Consider the following 22,307-nt stretch of genomic DNA (forward strand, 5'->3'; position numbering starts at 1 on the left):
ATATATTTAGACCAGTTTGTTTTCATTGATTTATAATTGTTATGTATTAATGTTCATTTTCAAACTTGACCTCCGAAGTAGGGAAACAATCCAAAACACATGCAACAAATTGTAGCCACCAAATAGTCTGGCCTATTTAAAGCCAATTTTAAAGAAAATACGGGTGAGTCAAAGCTTTTGCAAAAACCATCTCTGCTTTGAGTCACCCGCTTTTAAATCCAACGCTAATTTCAGACGCACTCAGCGACCTTACAGTAACTTCTCCTCAGAACACATAACAGGGAATTTCTAAGAAAATGGAAACTGATCTGATTTGGGTGGCGCTGTTTCAAGGCAGCCAGCAGAGGCTACACTTGCTACACATATCAGCCTCTTCTTGTTTTCAAGCAGTTAACGATATTCATTTCTGCTGACCCCAATATGCATGCTCTGCACACATGGGGTAAAACTTAGAAAGGAGTCATTGCCTTCGTCAGTGTTTCATCTTTCCATAAGTTTGAAAATCAGAATTGAGATCTTGTTTAATGGAACCCAGGTGTGGCCCGCTGCACTGCAGAAACTGTGGATAAATCCAGTGCTGTAAAGCTGTTGTCACACTCTTATTCTACCACATATGTTGAGCTGTCTGAAAATCTGCCACTCTTGAGTCTAAATATGCAGGGGTTGTTTTTTTTCTTGTGATTCGTATGTCGTGCCACATTTTTGTTCTGGGCATGTGTTCTACTTTGCCAGTATAGTAGGTCGGTTATGCAGTAACATCATGGCTTCATTTTTATTTTTCCCCCCTCATACTTGATGAACAAACGATCAACTGGTAAGAAAGTCCAGTGCTCTGTTAACCAGTTCAAACATATCGTTGAAATTGATCAGAGAATTGGTTGCAAAGATCTGCTGGTGAAAGCACTTCAAGCTTTCAGCATGCCGAGGTGAATGAACATATTATAGTTATGTTTTATTGGTTATTTGCCTTTTCCTTGTTTTTATTGCTCAAGGTTACAAACTGATGGCTAGACATTCTCCCTTAGGATTTTGCTTTGGAAACAGAGTTCATGATGTCGGTTTTGTGTCAGGTTAAATGGGACACACTCCTTGTCCTCTTTTGTCCCATCATTCAACTCAATATTCTGCAAAATGTCTTGTGGACATCGAGCTGTTTTTGACTAATATGAGAAAGTTCTGCATGTTCTTTATGGCCATCAGTGGTTTTGTCCTCACAACTCTCCCATGGATGCCATCTTTGCCCAGTCTCTTCCTTATTGTTGAATCATGAACCCTGACCTGGACTATCGCAGCAAGGATTGGAGTACTTTAGCTGTGGTTCTGGATGAGTTGTTAATGTGCTCATTTTTATAGCCCAGCCAGTCCTGGGAAGATTCACTACTTTCATGTCCTCTCCATTAGTGGGTAATGGCTCTAACTGTGTTTTGATGGCGTCTAGGAGTCTAAGAAATGTCTTTCTGGACTGAAAGTCTCATTTGGACTTGATTTTTTTGTTTTATTTACATTCTTTTTCAAGGCACAATGCAACTTCTGAGATAATTTAACCTACTTCCTAACAAAAAGAGAAATAAAATGGTGGTTAATTTTTCAAAGTCATACCTTCACAAACTTATTCGTCCATTTATGAATATTTAGCAAATTTGGCGCTATAAATTTAGGCTAGCTAACACGGCTAGCTTTCTAACTAAATACTTTGGAGATAAATATTTAGGTTCCTTACTAAATATTACATTTGTAGCTTATGGAAGCTCATAATTATTACTTAGCTATCTCATTAGCATGAGATTGTATCCCATAATAATGAGATATAATGTCGTTATAAAGACTTAGGAGTTAGCTATCTGGTAATAGTGACTTATGAGAGAGTGTGATAGCGAAGTCATAATTATGATTTGTTTCTTTTTTTTGGTTTTTGTTATCAGAGTGGTAGAAACGGGCTTCCATAGGTGCTATATGTTTGGCTCGTAAGCTAAATATTTAGCTTGCAGCATACGCATTATGGTTGATTTATGATTCAGTATTGCTTTTCTACAAGGGCCAGGTTAATTAACATAACTTCTCTTTCACGTAAAAGAACTAGCTCTATTTTCCCGGAGCAGTATATGTGCTGTAGGTATGATGGATCAAAGTCGCGACGCTCATGCTGCCAAAAAAATCCATGACAGACCGACTTCGCTGGAGATCGAATTGCATGTCCTACAGTATCAGTTACCCGGAAAGGCGATGCCGGAGCATGAGGTACAAGCTGGATGTCTTTGAATGTCAGGAAATGAATATATGACAGAAACACGGCAGTGTGACAGGCGTACTGAAATACATCTGAGGACTACAGCTTTGACCTGAAAACTGTGAAGTCCTGTGGTCAGTCTGGGAGTTAGCTGCTCTCTCTTTGCCCAGTTGCCGTTCGATCCCTCGCTGCGAGAAGCCCAGCAGAGAACTGGTGCATGTTTGAAGTGTGCTCCAGGAAAGTCACCCACTTATTTATAGACCTTTAATTAGACTGGCTCTCTTGGGGTTGGACTGGGCAAATGATGAGATCTCCCCCTCTTTTTGTGTCTCTTTTCTATCAGCCCCCCCCTTCCTCCCTCAGCCACCCTGTATCAGTACTCTATCCCTCGCTGGCCCCCTTCATCACCACACCCTGTACTCCAGTTATGATGCAGTTCATGGGTAACATACTGTTGCCCTATATTACCAATACAGCTCCAACACAGTGGCTTTATTTGAGCTCAGAGGTCCTTGAGGAAGAAACACCAGCTGAACGGTGAGTTTCCTCTCTGCACGATGCAACGCTTTAACACACAACACTGTTCTAAACAAGGCCTGTCTTTGCTTTACACTCTGGTGAATTTATAAACTCCCTTCAGTGTTTGCTGCTGCCTGAAGCGTGATTACAGCTTATTGAATTTGTCATCCTGTACTTAGTATGCGTCCTGCGTTGAGGTTGGTATTGTCTCCCATGCCGGAGTTACTCAACAGGTCCGGGTTGTTTTGGAAGGAGAGGGATTGCGCAATCTCTGGAGCAGGGCTGTGCTACTGTGCCTCTTGCAGCCAGGAGTGGTGTTATGAAACAATTTATTAGGCATCGTTTTCGGTGAAGTAGCTGTTCTATATCACACATAATATGCCACGTAAACAGGGTCATGTTTTTGCGTGGATTATTCTCTTGACTGAAGTTGGAACCAGGATATTTTACACTAAAGCACACGGTTAAGCCATTTTCCCGAACACCTGCTTTGCTTCGCAGCCTTTAAAAACTAATTACAGGGTTTCTTGAGAACAACTATTAAGTTGTGGTGTGTACCAAAGATTTGAAAGCTGGTGGAAAGCCTTTGTTTACAGTTCCTTTCAAAAGCCCAGAGTCCTGAAATACGTCATATGTTTTTAAAATTATTATTTTCGCCTGTGTTATAATGGTTTTTATATGACTGCAAGATGAAATAGTCTAAAATCAAACGTCAAGAAAAAAAATCTCATGATGGATCTACAAACAATTTCAAATAAGTATCAATCTCTGCTCGCTGCAATACACACATATTTCTATCTATGCATCTTTCTTTTTTAATTTCATTTAAATTCCATATCTTAGAACTTCCTCCTTTCGTCTTAACAATATTGCCAAAATGAGAGATATTGTGGCCCAGAGTGATGCGAAAATGCTGGTTCATAAATTTGTCGCTTCAAGGTTGGACTGTTGAAATTCTTCACTATCTGGAAGCCCATAAATTCATTAAAAACCCTTCAGCTTACCCAAGATTTGGGATGATTTCATGGAGAAGATCATGTTGGACCCTTATTAGCTCTTCTTCACTGGCTCCCTGTTAAATGCAAAATAGATTTTAAAAATTTCCATCTTGCACATGAAGCCCTTTATTTTCCGGCTCCATCAAACCTCAGAGCTCTGATTGGTCCAGATGTTTCCAACAGAGCACTTAAAATCGGAGGCAGATCTTGTCATGCTGCTATGGAAGCAGCTCATAATTTTTGTCTGTAAGGCTAAAAATTTAGGCATAAAACTTTCCGTTTTTGGTCAAGCTTGTTGTTAGGCTTATGCTACTGATGACCTTTTTCTCACTGCTGATTTTTCCTACTACTCTCCCGACATGTGTTAACCTGCGTTAATTAAATTGCTGTAATTAACTTTATGGCCCCTCTCTTTTATTCTCTTCACACAAGCAACATCTTGCCTGCAGTTTTAAGTTGTGACACCTCGACTTTGTCTTTCTGTGTTAAATCTGTTCTCCATAGGCTGAGCTTTGATTTCATTAACTATACGTGAGCATCATTTTCATCCTGATGATTCAGAATTTTTCTGTTTAGTTAAAGAAGCTGCTGCTGCCATCAACTCTTTACTTTTTCTTTGACACAGAAAGTACACCTGCGGGGGGTTTTATTGTGTCTGCTCCGTCTTATCAAAGCAGATTCCCACTCACACTGAGACACGTTCTGCTGGAGGTTTCTTCCTGTTTTTTTGTTGTTTTTTTTCCAATTTTGTTTTTTTTGACCCAGGGGGTCTTTTCTGGGCTCTAGTGTCCCTTATGTGAAAGTAGGCTGACAGGAAAGGGGGAAGGAAAGGGGGGGAAGACATGCGGCAAACGTCGGCCGGGAATCGAACCCGCGACCGCCGCATCGAGGACTGAAGGCCTCCAAATGTGGGTCGCACTATCCCCTACGCCACCACAGCATGCCCAAGGTTTCTGCCACTGTCGCCACATGCTTTCTAAGCATGGAGGACGGCCGCAAAACCAAAAGACTTTATGCTGTTGGCTGGGTTTCTTTAAAAAGATAATGAGGAAAAAAATGTGATTGGATTGAGTCGATTAACTTTCTATATAGAAATATATTTTGTTTTTATAAAGTGCATTTAAACATGTGTCAGGTATTAGCAGTTTACCAAGAAATCGAATTGAAGAAAAGATACTTGCTCAATTAATTTACTATGTCATGTTCTAATATTTTCAAAAATCTGTTCATACAACTGGATGATACTTGATGTTTTTTCTTACATACATCCTAGTATGTTGTCATTGTAACGGAAACCCTGTAAATTTTAGACACTAACTGTTACCACAGAATTGCACAAAAATCCGTGAGGGACGGCGGAGTCCCTGATCGAAATTCTGTGAAAGAGGCGTATGGAGCCGCGTGCCGGGAGCCCGTTGAAAGGCTGTTTACATCGTTTTAAACTGCGTGATTGTGAGCGTGAGTGGGAATAAAAATAGCAACAGGTATTTTGTTCCATATAACACAGTAGGAGTGTAACAGGTAAACCTTATGGATGCAAACTCTACTAAAATCCAACCTGTTTAGGGTTGTATTTGAAACGTAATCAATTACAAATTTATTGATGGAACCTGACTTATTGTCGTGTTTTGATTGTTGATTCTATGATGCATTGTGTTTGAAATGATGTAAAGCACTTTGAAATGCCTTACTGCTGAAATGTGCTATACAAATAAAATTTGATTGATTGATTGATTGATTGATTGTTTTTGTACAAGTCTAGTTATTCAGTTAATGTTATTCTATTTACTAAAGCCATCAGTTCCAGGAACTTTACGAGACAAGTTGAAGACAAATTGATCAATCTGATCCAAGATTTGAAGTGGATCAGAAATACAGAACAGAAGCTTCAGGCACAATATGAAAGATTAAAGGAAAACTTTGCAAGACAATGACATTATATATTAGTAAGAAAGTCTGTATCTTTGAGAGAAAATAAGAAATCCTAAAAGGAACAGATTTTTACTTTTAAAATTTTTTATAGCTATTTTGTCTATAAATGAGCTCTTTTGCTTTTCAACCCGTTAGCTCTTACTAAAATTTCTCAGTTTCTGTAAATACTGACAGAAACGTTTCAGACTCCACTAAATCAAGCTTAAGTTCAAGTTTACCTATTTATATTGCACATTTGTGCCACAAGGCAGTTCAAATTGTGTCATAAAAACACCATACAGTCACCAAATGTGAAGCAAGCAATAAACATTACATCTTGTCAAGCACCATCATAAAAAAATGATCCACACACATCAAATGTATTGATTAGTGTTGAAACAAGATGAATGCTGCTTCTCCATGTTTTGTTCTGGATCTCGGGATGTAGAGAAGACTTGAACCAGAAGTCGACTTCATTTAGGAAAATTATTTGATTTTTATTTTGCTTTTTTCTTTCAGCTAATAGTGACAAGTTGTGCAGACATACTGCATAGAAGGCAAACTTCCAGGGGCTTCATCTTTTTAATAGATTTCCCTCCATCTTGTGAAATCTGTAAAAAAAACAACAAAAAAACAAACATCTGAAGCTTCGGCGCCAGAAGCCTGGGGAGTCTAATGACGCGTCCTGCATGCTTGAAGCACTTTGTGTGAAAGAGTATTGAAAAAGTATCCCGCCAGAGGCCTGATCCTAGCGCACAAGACGCAGAACGTTAGTCCTGCGTCTGTGTCTGAGTGTTTGCTTGAGGAACTGACAATTCCACCATATGGTGAGCTGCATACCTCGGAGTCAGAATTCCCCGACTCGCTGCGCGCTGACAGATTCCTGAGGTAAAAGAGACTCCAAAGTGGGAAAACCAAACGCCTGTAAAAGACTTCACTAAAAACAGGAATGAAATGTAGAATATTTTTTATCGTGGTATTTTCATGTTGTGCTATTCACTGACATGCTAAAATCTAATATATCATGAAAATTCAAAGACCAAGGCCCAGAAAATGTGTATTTCTAGCATTGTACTTACAACTGAAACCAGCTGTTTACATTTATTGGGTGATTTTTTTCCCCACATTTTTTTAATTTTTGTCCTTTCTGAAATTAAATCTTTAGATCTTTAGATCACAGGATTACCAACGTTATCTCCATTCCCTAAATATCACAATAATAAGAAGGGTAGAAAAAAATTTAAATTCCCACACATCCCATAGCTTTAAACAGCTTGGGAAACCCTTGATGAAGCTGATGATATCATAATTCATCAATGCTTCTGAGAATGAATGAGTTAATTAACATTTTGTGTTAAAGAGAGGCACATATGTGGGTGTGTTGTACTTCAAAAACACTCCTTCCTTATATGACATCATCAGGAAATCAGCCAAAACTTCAGGAGAGTTATGGATCTCCACAAGTCTGCTTCAACGCTGGGTAAGATTTTCAGATACCTGAGAGTGTCTCTGTTCAAACAATGATATGCAAGTAACAACAACACAGGAATGTCAAACTATTATACTCTGCAGGAAGGAAATGGGTTCTCTTGTCCCAGAAATGAGTGTTTTTGGTGTCTAAGCTACTGCAGTGTAATGACCATTCATGCATTTCAAAGATAAAGGGGGGAGGACACCGTCTCGGCTGGGAAGTACGGGGGGGGACACATCATGTTGAGTGTCTGCTTTGTTGAAGAAGGGTCTGGTGCACTTCACCAAATACATGATATCATGAGGAAGGAATATCACTTGGAAATTTTGAGGCCTAATTTCAAGGTTGGGTGCAAGCCGGTCTTCCAAGTGGGAAGTGAGTCTAAACAGCGATTTAAGGACAACAAAGCAACTGGTTTGGTGCTGCCATTGCAAAGCGTTGATATTGGTGTGCCTAGCTGAGAAGGCGTGTGGCAACGAGGCAGCATAGAAACCTGACTCCAGTTCCACCAGGAGGAACGGGTCAAAATACCAGCAAACGGGCATGCACCGATTGCAGTTGTCTGGTCGGTCACTGATATTTAAAAAGCCTGACCTGTTGATTCTCATTTTGGCTGATAATGATTTATTTATTTTTTGTTGTTGTTGTCCGACATGTTGCTAAATATACAAGTAAAGTGACTGATTTTGCAACAGTGGGGTGACTAAATGTGCAGATATGACCTGGTGGGTGGATCTCTGTTAAACCTCTCGCGGCAGAGCAAAGGAGGACCGAGGTGAAATTTTAGGCCTTTGTCGCGGTAGGTATGATCAGTGGGAAAGATCAGCTTCACATAAGTATTGGTCGATCACTAATCTCACAAAATTAAGGAAATTGGGGCCAATTTATTGGTGCATCCATCAAACCAGCAAATTATTGTGAGAAGCTTCACTGTAAAAACACAAAGTCTCACCAAATACTTTTGGTCTACTTTCTAGTACAAATTTTATACTAAACTTGAAATAAGCCAAAACTAATTTGCTGAAAAGTAACTTTTTAGCAAGGAGCTTGTTTTAATTAATTTTCTAATACATATGAAAATGTAGTTCCTCTGGTAGATTATTACATTTTTAACAGAGACATTTTTCCCCGTCTCATAAGAGAAATTTTCTGCCAGTGGAACAACTGTAGTTTTTTTTAAGGAATTAGTGAGGTAGAGCACGTTATCTTGCTAAAAAGTCACTTAACTAAAATGTTAGTTTTGTCTTAATTCAATTGTACTAAAATATTTGCACTAGAAACTAGAACAAAAACATACTAGAAGGATACCCTGAAGGTCTGACTCCAAGTTATACATTTTAAAGACAGTTCCACTCAATGCAAAAGGCAAGTATATGAACTTCTGACTGAAGATATGGCTTTGACTCTAACAGGATGGCCTCTGAGTGTTCTTTCAGTTTATTGAGAGAATATTAAAATTCCTTTCCCCTCGGAGAGACCGTGTAAAAAAAACAAAACATAGATGGTGAAGACACAGAAAACACAAGGATTCTTTCTTTCATGTGCTCTCAGTGTCGGTGCCATATGCCACTCAAAGCAGTCATTAAATCACACACATTCCAGATGGAGTTACCAGTAAAACGTGGGACGTAACAGCAGGAAGACAGCGGCTGCTTGGCCGGAGAGCGGCAGAGGTTCTTATAGAAGATTTTGGGCTGATGCGTAGTTGCGTGTGAGTCTGTGTTTGTTTAGGACCTGTGTCAGACTGGCGAGCAGCCTGCGTGATGCTGAGCCCCGTACTCTTGCCTCAGCAGGACTCCCCGTCAGTGGAAAGAGAATGATGGCAGAGTGCGGGTTCGAAAGTGAGCAACCTCAGAGGCGTCTTGGTGACAAGAAGCATAAAAACGGAGAACTCACAGGTATCGCTAATTTACAGCTGGGCAACAGCTAACAAATGTTAAACCCATGAAGACTGAACACACATGTTTAAAATCTGAGTGCAGGGAACTTTACAGGATATAGTGCTCTGCTAAAGTATTCACATCCCATCAAATTACTTAGTTTCTCATGTCACGACGAAAGTTTCATTGGGATTTGATGTGATAGGAAAGTGTGGCATGCCTCCCTAACCCAGAAACCCAAAAATAAAATCCAGTGCAGCCAGTTGCCTTCAAAACCCTTACAAAAAAATCCCATGAAAATCACATGTGACTTTCACATGTGATCACATGTGGTTCACACAAATTTTTACATGTGAATGATGTGAATCACATGTGAAAGCACATGAATACGTGTGATTTTGGAACATTTCGTGGTAAAATCACGTGATTCACATGTGAATCACACATTTCCACATGTGAAAACGTGATTTTTTGGTGGATTATGTGATCACATGTGATTTTCATGGGATTTTTTTGTAAGGGAAGTACATGTTGATTAAAGTTCTCTGGTCAGATGATTCCAAAATGAAAGTTTGTTTAATAAAACAAAGTTTTAAAACTCACACTGCCAGAAAATTAAAATTACGCATCAAAATCATTATAGTACTAACTTGGTTGACACTGGAACCTCAAAAGCCTTGCACCTAACATTGTTTAAGCTAACTTAAAACTCAAAACAACCCAAGATCCTAACAGAAAAGAGAATAATTTTTCAGGGCTCTGCAGTTAGTAGTTAATGAATAAAAAAATTATACCAACAAATTTTTTGAAACTTGTTTCAAAATCCATCTGATCTACAGAATAAGCAAAACAAATGTTTGGACACATCTAAGGTCTTAATGGGTTTACGATACTTTTGTTTATCCATTGGTGCTAAAACATAAAGTTATGAGTTGTACATCATTAAACTTTTTATTTTGATGTGCAAGACTCTCCTCTTATTTGTGTGTTTTTGTGGTCTAGACTCAGATCTTCCAGACGAGGAGAAGAAGAAGAGAGACAGGGAAGACCATGAAAGCCTGGTGTTATGGAAGAGGCCTTTGCTCACACTTTACTACTTCTCCCTGGAGCTGTTCATCACTCTTAAAGCTTGGATGTGGAGGTGAGGAACAAAAGGGATGGATGGATCCTCCTCTTAAAACAAGTCCCTGTTTCAGAAAACCTGAAATCTCCTCCAGACAGCTAATGTTGTCCTTTTCCGTTTCACAGGCTAACACAATAATTGAACGCTTTTATTCACCTTATAAGGCACAATGAACTTTACTACAAGAAGTATAAACTTTTTTGTTTTCATACAAATATAAGCATTTTTCTATTATGATATTGTTCTACCATTTGCCGCTATGATAGCTGTTACTCCTCTAAGAAGGCTTTCCACAACGTTATGGAGTCATCAAAGGTTTTTGACCATTCCTAAAGAAGCACGTTTCCAAGGTCAGACGCTGATGTTGGATGAAAAGGTCTTTCTCAGCTCCAATTCCTCCAATAGGTGTTCCAGGTTCAGGACTTTGTGCAAATCACCCCAGTTCTTGTTGGGAGCATGAAATGTCTTAGTAATTTTTTTTCCATAGAGAGGCATCCGCCTGCCGAGCTTGACACCAGGCTCGGGTCGAACTATTTCAACAGCACTGTGCAAATCGGTCTGTAGAAAAGTGTGGGGTTTGCTGTGACCGTTTCTTTAAAGCTAAACAGAGGATGCAGGTGGTCTGCACCTGCAGAGGATGGTGCAGAATATGAACGTGCCGACACCACGTGATGACTGTCGGCTTTGAATGAAGTACGTTGGGGCCTCGGTGCTGCCTCAATACGATTGCCAAAAACATAGGTATGGTTTGTCTCAACAGGTTAATACTGTCGCTGTCCACGCCTCGTGACCAGGGCTATTTATCTGACCACAAAGTAGTATATAATTATAAAGTGGAAGCAAAATACTATGTTTTTCTTTTTTGTTGCAAATAAAAATTTGAATTTTGTCAACATTTTTGTTTCCACTTGAGCTTTAGATCTCTGCAATTCCTCCAGCGTTACCATTGCATTCTTGGCTGATTATCTGATTAATGGTGTACTTGGCAGGTCTCTCAATTTCTCTCATGACTTAACAAGTTTGCAGTTGCATCACCGTTAAAAAGCTTAGGACAAGCTTATGTTAATCCAGACATCATTAATAATTCATAAGCGATGTAATAATTAAATAAATGATGTGTAAATTCAGTCTTTAAAAGCGACTGTAAAATACAATGCCAAATGACCAAGAAAGCAGCACCTAGAAAACAAGTCTTGGTCTTAGTTCTTATGTTGCCGTCGCGCTGATAACATCTAGAGGTTGCAGCCAATACATCAGTTTCTTTTTCTCAAAGAGACACTAAAGTTGCTACAGTTGTTCTCGTGAAAGCAGAGGAAATAGCAACTGTGAAAGAACGGCCATCTGACATTACTCAGAGGCTTTTTCACACAGCATATCCAGACACCAGACTATTGCTGACCTTGACCGTCTCAGAGCTATCAACTCAGGTCTCATAGTTTAGACTCAGCCAAACGCCTTTAACACTTCAACGGAGACATCGCATGCTTTTCTTATCATTATCTGTCTCTATTACTCCTCGTAATTACCCTACTTAAAGGCTGGAAAGGATACCTCTGCCTTGCAAACTACTGTTTTCATACTTGCCGAGCAACAACATCACACCAAACTACGTCAGCCGTTGCCTTCATGCACATTACACGTACAGTACAGAATGTCTTCAGCTTGCTAAATAATCTTTGTTGACACCGAGGTCCCAGAAGAAGGTCAGAGTGTACTCTCGGGGGGGCCCTTGCGGTTAACTGCGTCAGGACAACGTGTTTATGTTAAAACTACAAGAGGATGTGGTGAGCCACAAGCACCACAAGCAGTGTTCTGCCTTAGAGAAGCTGCTATTTACCCAACGCTCCAGACACGTGGTGTTCTAACTGCCTATGCTGGCACGCAAAGGAGAGCGTTATGGGTTAGAAGGGTGCAGAGAAGTTTATTGTGAGTGTTTTTAGGAGTGGTGTATAATATAAAAGATAAAAGCAGATTATCCATGGGGCATCAAGCTGTCTGTTGCTGTGCCTTTACATTTCTTTAGGTATAAAAAGGGTTTTTGAACCAGTGAATGGATTGTGTGGGGGAGGGATTGGTAAGGAATCCTTATGGTGAATTTAACACAAACCTTTCTTTTTAAACAAGCTAATTTCTATATTAAGAAAAAAGTTTAGGTTAGCTTGTTTTATTTTCCTTGCCAGTTTTACTCTTTGATCATTTTTGCCCTCATAAAGTTTTATCCGCCTTTTTGTCTCATTTTGAATAAGACTTGTTGTCCCCCTCTGAAGAGGACTTGACTGTCCGGTACACCCTCCTCTCCAGAATACCTGAACTGGACCTGCATGAGCTTAGGAATGTGCAATTCAACCTTGACCAACCTTTCAGTTTCAAAGTGCAAACGGCAGAGAAACACACTATTATTAGCATGTATTACTATTACCCTGGTTAATTTTTTAAACCATCAACTACTCAGCCGCCTGCCATGTTCAGTCTATCCGCTCATCTGCTGCGCTCTTCCTGCTGTTCGCTTTCACCCAGCAGCTCCCGGAGGAAAAACGCTTACAGTGATTTTAAGGATGTCTATTGGTACCCCAAAAACGATGAAAACCCGGACATTATCACCAATCAATAAAATCCCCGCAGGCCGAACTTCAAGATTGGACGTTATGCCGCTAACACTTATCTTTCGTCAACAACTCCGAGGCGGAAGTGAGAGCTCCGCGTAACGCAAATAATGTCCCGGCCGGAACACGGTGCGCTAAATAATAAGACATAAATTAACGAAGCTTCGAGGCAGGTAAATTTTGCTCGAGGAATTTTAATAGTCGAGGTACTCGAACCATTCGAGGAATCGTTTCAGCCCTAGTTCAATATGACCGAGACAGGGGGCAAGGCCAGCATTCTTTTCTCTGCTCTACTGGTGAAGTTAGCATTTAAGCATAATTCAGGGTAGAGTTGGGTTGCATTACATTTAAGGGCGTTCCTCATAAAGTATTTGGTGCATGATGATGAAAATCCATCTAAGAACAGAACTGATTAAAACTTGTTGAGGCTTGACTACTTTCAAAGAGCCATGTCTCTTTTCCACAGATGAAATCCTTCTCTTTTATTCACTCATACTTCAAGATTCATTATGAGTCTTTGGTTTGTTTTCTGCATATAAACACAACTCTTCTTGTTTGACATTTTCTGTGTTCATTTTTCTTTCTTTTTTTCCTCTTTTACTCAGGCTTTGGCGTCAAAGACAGACAGTGTTTGGACTTGTGATGCTACTGATCCTTCTCTCAATTGCTTACCATATTGAGGGATCACATCAGAAGGTGACTGACCTCCTCATGTGTTGTGAATCTGAAAATACCATAGCGACTGTCTGTGATGTAACCAGCTTGCTTCAGCTGCAGAGGAGATGCCTGATAAATTACTGTAATAGAGTTTTAAAAGGTACATACTTTGTGAGATTTTTAAAAAGTCTTTATTAGTCATTTTGTGGTATTGGGTCAATCAGAATACTAGTAAGATTGGTAAACACATATTCTCTGCACTTATAAATAGGCATTTATGAGTGAATGCACTAGCATCATGTTTGCTTTCTTTCTTTGTAACTCCCCTAAAAACTCAGAAGGTTGTTCTGTCTATCTGCACACAACCCTTCCACTTAGTTTTTTTTTCCGCCAACTCTGCCTTAGTTGGTATATTTTTCACATCCCATTGGCATTTTTTTTTTTCCAACATTGTACGCAAAGACCTCGGAGTTGTGTAATCACTTCTCAGTAACTGCACGTAACAATTCCTCATGGCTGGCCCCTCACTTCCCAGCACTCTGCCAGCAAACAGAGAGACAGTATGTGCTGTTTTTTGTTTTGCTGAGTTTCCTGGGAAATTGAGTCTTTGGTAAGCCCCCCCCCCCCCCCTTCCCTGCACACATTCCCTTCAAACCCTTTAAAGTCCACTCCTCTTTTCCCGTAATCTGGGGTCTTGATGCTTCCTCTTGGAAACAACCTGCCTGACTCAAGGGAGGAGGTGTAAATGGAGCAATGGAGTGATAGTGGTACAGCAGCAAAAAGAAAGAGACAGAGTGGGAGACAGACGGATGGATCTTGGCTTGTCTTACTGTACTTGTTGTGTAACAGCTAGTTGCCACTAAAAAAAAAAAAGAAAAAGAATAATGGTGCTGTTCTTCTCTGAGTGCTGAACACTCCTACCCTACGGCTCTGCGCTTGAAACTCAGCAACCTCTACCTCCAAAGGTTTCTTTCTCTTTTCCTCTCCTGTTCACTTGCCCTCTCTCACCCTTCAAAGTACCCTCCGTTTTTTTTTATTTTGTCAAAGTTTTACTCACGTACTCTCTCTCTCTCTCTCTCTCTCTGTCCCTCCCTTTCTCGCTCTCCCCCCCCCTCCCGCTTCACGTACCCTTCACCCCCCCACGCTCTTTCCTCGCACTCATGCATGTGCCTCTGCCATGTGGTGGACTGTCCCTCTCCCTGGCCTCTGCAGTACGTGCGCTACATGGAGAAGAAGACGCTGTGGTGCGCCTATTGGGTCGGCCTGGGTATCCTCTCCTCTGTGGGTCTTGGCACGGGCTTGCACACCTTCCTACTCTACCTGGTAAGACAGAATTTCTTCACGGAGAGTTGCCTGGCTCCTCCACGCTGCAGCTCTTCACTTCCCCATGCTGGTTTGTGCCTCGGCTCAAACCCAAACAGAGCGGATGATGATGATGAGAATGATGGTGGTGCAACCTGTGACGCAGGTTTATAAAGGCACGGTTGACGATGTTGTTACGCTGCTGCAGAGTTTTGACGAGGGTGAAAAAAAGCTTTCTGGAGTCGTTTTATGCATTTGCACTTTATATGCATTTGTGTGCATGTGGTGGGCGTGAATAGGCATTGTGATAGCCACAGTGGTTTTGACAGGCAGGCTAAAAACAATTGCACTCACTGACCCCTTTGAGTGCACATGAGGATAAAAACATTCTCCCTCCCCCTGTCTGAGTACTTTCTTTCTCCTTTCTTTCCCGCTCCCTACTGTTTCGCTCACTCTCACTTTCTTTTGTCACTCCCTCTCTTTTTATGCCTCCTCTCTGTTTACGTTCTCGGTTTTACTCACCCCTTCCCTTTTCCTATTTTTTGTCTTCCATATGTTTTCCCCCAAGAGTCCTAATCTCTGAGTGCCTCAGTTCAGGGCAGTGAGGATGTTGGGGAGAGGGAGGGCGGCGGCTGTTGTTTCTGCACTTCTGACACCAGAACATCTGTTGGTTCTTACTGCTTCTAGTCCACCTATCTTCGGGGGACTTCGCTGTCACACTCTGGTGCTCGTGGCCAGTGGAGCCGAACTGGGAACTTTGAAGTGTGTGTCCTCTGTTCTGTTGTTTCTAAAAGTCAAAAACTGACGCTCCAAAATGTAACATGAGAGTTGTTGTGTTTTTCCCCTCTAATCTCCCTTGACTCCCAGCTCTTTTCAGTGGAAGGTTTCAAAGTGTTGTGTCGCCATCTAGTTGGAGTGATTGTTACTGCAGGTTGTGGTGTCACTGAGTTCATGACAGAACCTGATGCTCCTTCCTGCGGCTGCTGCTGTACATTCTGTCTCCAGCCTGGAAGATACAGCATGTTAAACACTGTTATTAGCTCTGCTAATCTAAAAATATGCCTTTTTAGTCCCATAACACAGTGGGAATAAACTGGGGTTTTTTTTTCCAGAAAAATATATATATTCAGAAGAATACAGGCACTTTTTCTAGGTCAATATTTGTTTTGTTTTAAATTTGCTTTGACTTCTAATTTATTTAAAGGCTCCATCAGAAAAAGTAAAGTGTAGGCAGACTTGTTACTCGGTAAAGGTAATAAATGTTCAACATTGATTTTAGGTGAAAATTTAAATGGTAGTTAACTATTTTTTTCAAAGACAGACTGACATGTCCAGAAAATTCAATTAGAATATATCAGGTTATTCTATGGGAGGATGTAAATTAATTTTATCAAGGAAACATTTTAGTGTAAGACTAAATTTTCTTATTTGTGGTTTCACTCTCAATTGACTTGCTTGCTAACAAAAGAAGTTTGAACTCCTTCAAAACTCACTTTTTTTTTGTCTAATTAAAGGAAACATATTGTGCGTGCAGAGACAGACCTGGATGTCGGGAGGAAGCTTTAGAACAGGGAAGTGAATACAAACAAGAGAGAACATTTGTGCAGAAGACATAAGTTTGAAACAGAAAACGGGAAAGATAGTTGTTGAAATACAAAAAAAGTCTAATTTGTGGTGATACTTTTACATCTTATTGTGGTGTCTATGTTTAGTTGTCTTCAAACTGATCTGGATTATCTGGCCAGGCACCACGGATCCTTGCAGCAGGCTTTGATTGGGAGATAACTGCAGAGGGTGCAGAAGCTAAAGTTAATAAAACCATTACATTGCAGCTGTAATGGTACCAAGAGGTAGTTCTACTCTGTACTGGCTGAAGAAGTTCAATATAAATGCTCTGCACACTTCTGATGTAGATTTCCATCAGATATGAATTAATACCTAAATAATTGGATTTTCTTATTTTCCGATCAATGAATGCACTGTATTTAGCAGCTTGTGCTGACAACACTCTTCAGTGTGGAGGCTGTTGCCGAGCAAAGACTTGAATTTTGCTTTTTTAAGAATCGTTTAAGTGTTTAGAAATGAAGCCACTAGAAGTACAGCAATAGATTTTGTAGAAATTATATTTTCTACAATATGTTGAGACATGTCTGTAGTTCAGTCAGGCTGTGTGAGAGCAAGACTCTCAGTTGATCACAGGAAGGCTCAACAGAGTAAAGTTACTATTTGGAACATGCTGGATTTGAACATGTTTGCAGCCTTTAGGTAAATTTCAGTTAAAATAAGTAGCTATAATCGCTACAGTAACATACACAATAAACATCGTAAGCATTAGCAAACTGCTTAAATGTCAGTTTAAAATGTCAACCATTGAAATATTTCTGTTGGTGAACGCTGTCTCACACAGTGTGACATTGGCTCTTTAAATAATTACTGTGCACTCACTGCAAAAAGCCCAGTAAAAACTATTTATCATGCTCTTTTTATGCCATCTGATATTACTCACCTTTTCCGTGATTGACTGTGGGCACAACCTCTGAAGACAGAAGTTGCAATAATGTGGTTTGTTTTGATGGCTAATCATGTGTAAGAGCTGTTAGAAATTATCAACCTGCAGTTTAGCAATTTTTTTTTACAGATGCGTCCCTAAAAAGCTCTTGTTCTTGTACTGCTTTTCTGTATTGAACATTCACTCAAAGTGAAATGGGATTGATCTGTTTCCACTAATTCTCAGCAGATAGAGAATGGAGACCGATGTGGCTCAAGATTCTAGATCTGAAATTAATCAGAAACAGGAAGTCAAAACTTTACAAGAACAGATTGAAACTTAGCCAACAAAATTCTGATTGGTGCAGCTCTAGCAATGTACCGTATTTGTCGGACTATAAGCCGCTACTTTATCCGCCACGCTTTTAAGCATGCAGTTTATAGTCCGGTGCGGCTTTTCTGTGGATTTTTCTTCAACCACCAGGGGGCTCTTTAGCAGGAAGCGAATAATTGGAAGGCAAAATTGGAAATAAAAGAAGAAAGTGCTCATTTTCATTTAGAACAAGCACATGCTAGCAGCAGGCACGACAGAGAAATGCTTTCAGACTCAAACCCCCTCATCATGGAAACAACACGAAGAAAAAGATGCTGCTTTTAAGTTGAGGAGTATCGACCTGGTAGTGCAGGAGGGAAATGGAACCGCTGTACGTAAGCTTGGCGTGAATGGATCCATGGTTCGACGTTGGAGACGTCTTTAATAGCAAATGTATTAAGGACACAGCCCTCTGCTGCATCCTTGTGGAAAACCGAAAGCTTATATATATATATATATATATATATATATATATATATATATATATATATATATATATATATATATATATATATATATATATATATATATATATATATATATATATATATATTCGTTTCCATTTTTCTTTCTTAAAAAAAAAAAAATGTAGGTGCGGCTTATAGTGAGGTGCGCTCTATAGTCTGGAAAATACGGTACACAGTAACATGTTGAGTGTTGTATGCAGACCTTGGCTTTTGTTCTTTGAATGACTGAGTTAAACAATAATTCAATTCTTCAGTAAAGCTAATTGGAGCAGATTCCAAAAAAAAAAAAAAGACTCTGTGGCCAAACTGTTGACTTTACGTCTTTCACATGTCACAAAACCTCAGTGAAGATTATTTATTTCTCAGAATTTAAATGATTTTAGTTGTTTGCCTTTGACTTTGCCTGTTTCATGGGAACTTGATGCATCCAAGCAAGTCCTTAATGAGGTTGTACGTTTCTAAAGATATCAATGATTAAGATGAAAATTTGGGGAATTGAAAATGGCATTCTGCAGAATGCCTGTGGACGTTTCGTGCTTTTTTTAGTAAGTAGGATAGGGTCAGTGATTGTAATTAGGTCGACCATGTTCAGAACTTGCACCAAGATGTCTCTATACTTTCTTAAAAAATGAACTAATATTGAGGACATGAGATGGCCTCATAGCAGCATAAAATGCATAGATTCAGGGACAAGCCGGCTGACAGAAGACTGTTTACGTGTAGAAAACCCTTTTCTAGCAACAGTTGCATAAATAGTTTCAATCTGACATTAAGATTCTCGACTAACCCAATTTAGTCAGTCAGCAGAGGGTGCCAGTGGTCTAAAGATGCAGTTGTTAAACTGTTACAAAGATATTGCATGGAAATATTGTTTGGGGATGAAATCTACCCCTGAGTATTCATTTGACAGATAATTTTTTCAATGGAAAAAAAAGTAAAGAATATCTGACATTTTCTTGTTGAAGATATACTGACATGAATAATGAAAACATGTTTTTCATTACTTTTCTAAGACTAAGCAATGCATCAAATCAACCACTCCTACTTTTGACTTAATTTTGAATATCTTCATAGACTTATTGACCTTGAGTTAGTTTGACTTTCTAGCCTTCGTTCTGGATTATGTTCATAATTATCATTAATAGAGATTAAAGCAACTCTCATTTATCTGAAGATAACATTTTTTAAAAAGTGCTTCTGTTCTTTATCAAATTTTGTAAAACTGACCAGTCAGTTCTAAAATTCATTTTAATAGAAATAATTGGGCACATAACATTTCTAAATAGTGACCACTCAGAAATTGGCGGGAAGCAGTGAACATTGCACTCTGGCAAAACTGCAAAGTGACCAGTAGGGGAGCTAAAGAGCCGAATGACTCGTTTTAACCCATCCCACTCAATGAAAGCAGAGCAGAAGTGGCAGCTCTCCTGTTCCCTGACATTGGCAATTGCTGCTCTGTGTCTCCTCTCTGTGTTTTCATCCCGCTGAGACGGCGGGAGATCATTGTACACGGTTCAGGGCCAGTTAATGGAGAAAGACAAAACGCTGCCGCTCAGGCGTATGAAGCAGGAGGAGAAAAGGGCAAACTTGGCACATCATCAAGTATATTTTATCCAGCTGCTTTGGGAGTAGGAGGTAGTGGGTGGCTGCTCTCATTACAGAACACGAAAACAATAAAATGGCACAGGAAAGCTGGAGAGATCTCATTTCGGTATGAACGGTGGGGAGAAAGATCGTTGTCCAGACGTGGGCATTTGTGAACGTGTTCTCATGTTGGACGTCCCTCACCTGTGGGCGTTTGTGCCACAGTGACTGTCGGGTTCACAGATGGCGACCAGCTTTCACCTCATCGCTTTTCTGTCAGTTCCTCTTTTAATTGAAAAGACATTTGCAGTGTGCGCGAATCCTAAAAGCTTGGGAATCTTGTAAATATTTTAGAAGAGAGCTCATCTGAGTCATACAACGATAAATTACTTTCAGTAATAGTTGTTGCTATTAAGTCATTATGGCAGCTTGAAAGTTGGTCAATAAAATTAAAAATGGTGTATTTTACTGTTTACAAAATAGCAACAAGAAATTTTTTTTTCTCTTGTTTTTTTTTTTTTTTTATATAAGTAAACGGTAGTGCCTAAAGTGTGTTTCTATGAACAGTGGTTTGCAGAAGTATGACGTTCTTCCCATTTACTAGAGCGACAAACGTCAAAGTATTTTGCTGGGATTTTATTAGACACAAGAATACGGATTAGTGCATTGTTGTGAAATGGAAGGAAAATAATTACAAGATGGTAATATTTAAAACGGTCAACTTTTGCTGCAATCAGATCTGCAGACTTCTGTTAGGTTTTCCAAACAGAAATCACTTTTGCCCCAATATCGAGTCTTCAGTGATCTCTGTCGGATTTTATATTCGGATTGCTCTTCATTCAGCTCCATTCATCCCTGTCTGAGCTGAAGAAAAGCATTCCCACAGCATGATGCAGCCACCAACGCGTTTCACTGTTGAGGATAATGTTCTGTTTCAGCATGTAGGTCAGAAAGTTAAATAGCGTGTGGCCGGCAACTTTTAATAGACTTTGAATGACTTTCTGTGAACAATGTCTCTATTTTTTTTCACTTTCCAAATCTTGTCATGAAGAATTTGTGGAATGGCATCTAATTTTTGATCATTTGGATAATGTTCTCTAGCCTAACCGGCTTTAAATCTCTCCTCAACTTTCTTCCTGACGTGTCTGCTGAGTTCCTCAGACTTCATGATGCTGTTTGTTTTCTGATCTCGTCTAACAAACCTTTGAGGCTTTGACAGAGCAGCCGGATTTACATAGATTAAATGAGACACCTGTGGTGTAATTCTGTGACTTTAGAAGCTGATTACACTGGATTTTATTTAGGGGAATCAAATTAAAGGAAACTCTGTGGAAATATAAGCCCGACAAATCTTTTAAAAGCAATTTCTCTTGCTCTTACTGCTTCACAATTGTGCAATTTGACACCTATAATTGTAATGTGAATTTCTTTTGCAAGGGACTGTAGGTGTTGGCAGTTGATGATGGCAGTAAAAGGGGAATTGGAAAAATTTGACTGTGTGTATGTGACTTGTGATTTACAGCCACTTTTCCTCTAAAAAAAAAACCCAACAGCGGCTTATCTAAATAAAGGAACATTCTGTATTTTTTGTATTGGGTTTCATTTAGGATTTCTAGATTATAGGTTCCAAAGGGAGGCTCGTGCAGAATATACAGATATTCCACTGCAGCCCCCCTGAAATTAAGCTTGGACTGTTGGCAATTACCAGAAGCTGAGCTTTAATTACAGCCAGCTATCACTCTAAGCGATGAGTGGGTCGTGGAATACAGCTTTTGGATGCTATTCCTGCATTGTTGTTACACTTACACCTCTGCCTTAGTGATCCAGTTACTTTGAAGCAGGGCGACAGTTTCAGCGTAAAGCACAGTTTGCCCACATATCTACTGTCTGACGAGAACATGTGGGTGAAGGAAAACTCATTTACGTCACGGCAGGGAGCTGGACAAAGGACTGGTATGTGAGTGATGCCCTCTGCCTCACTCTTTTGCAGCGACAAGCCTCTGTTTTATTCCAGGGCAAATAGACATTCACACAGACAGAAACTCGGCCGCTTTGTTTGAGTTGTGACTCACAACCTTTGCTGCGCTATGTGACCTGGGGGCTGCACTGCTGAGCAGGATTAGTGGCTTGTGAGGCAACTTTGGGTTCAACCCAGGTATTCAGTGTCACGATGGTTTACTGCTGACTGCATCTATCCTGGAAAACTCACCTGCTCCGGATGCAGGTTGAGTTCACAGAGGGGGTGGAAGAGGGTGCCGTAAAAATGTCTTCACTCACAGTGAAAAATGTCAGCGCAGGGAAGAGGATTTTCTGTCTAGTTTCCTGAGACTGTAAATTTAGATTGTGATTGTAGGATCGCCATTTTCTTGCTCATTACTTTTGTCAGTTTTGAGCATATTATTTGCAGACTAAATGGAAAAAATAAACTGGCTCATAAATAAATATTTTAACATTTTTATATAGGTGTGTGTGCACATATATACAGTACAGACCAAAAGTTTGGACATACTTTCTATTTGAATTCAATTAGGAGGTGTGTCCAAACTTTTGGTCTGTGCTCTATATATATATATATAATTTCACAAACACTGTATTTGTTCTTTAAAATACAGCTGTTATCATACCTCGTGTACTTGTATGTATTTTGCAGGAAAATTCATAATTGAAATAATTTAAATTTTTCACATACAATTTGTTCTGCTTGA

The 22,307-nt window shown here is 39.7% G+C and overlaps 1 protein-coding gene across 3 annotated transcripts in view; it reads left to right on the forward strand.

The window, feature by feature from the left end:
- The first annotated feature begins 2,631 nt into the window (after positions 1-2,631).
- LOC122844971 (vacuole membrane protein 1-like) overlaps positions 2,632-22,307 on the forward strand; it is an 85,850-nt gene continuing 66,174 nt past the window's right edge. The window contains exons 1-5 of one of the 3 annotated variants that reach the window (XM_044140887.1): positions 2,632-2,764; positions 8,920-9,024; positions 10,009-10,147; positions 13,338-13,428; positions 14,602-14,712. In XM_044140887.1, coding sequence (XP_043996822.1) covers positions 8,943-9,024; positions 10,009-10,147; positions 13,338-13,428; positions 14,602-14,712 — 423 coding nt within the window. In that variant the 5' untranslated portion in view covers positions 2,632-2,764; positions 8,920-8,942. Of the gene's footprint in view, positions 2,765-7,092; positions 7,136-8,916; positions 9,025-10,008; positions 10,148-13,337; positions 13,429-14,601; positions 14,713-22,307 lie in introns of those variants that run through there. The other 2 variants (XM_044140888.1, XM_044140886.1) reach the window with 2 other exon arrangements.

Source organism: Gambusia affinis, linkage group LG15 (assembly GCF_019740435.1).
Source record: "Gambusia affinis linkage group LG15, SWU_Gaff_1.0, whole genome shotgun sequence".
NCBI lineage: Eukaryota > Metazoa > Chordata > Actinopteri > Cyprinodontiformes > Poeciliidae > Gambusia > Gambusia affinis.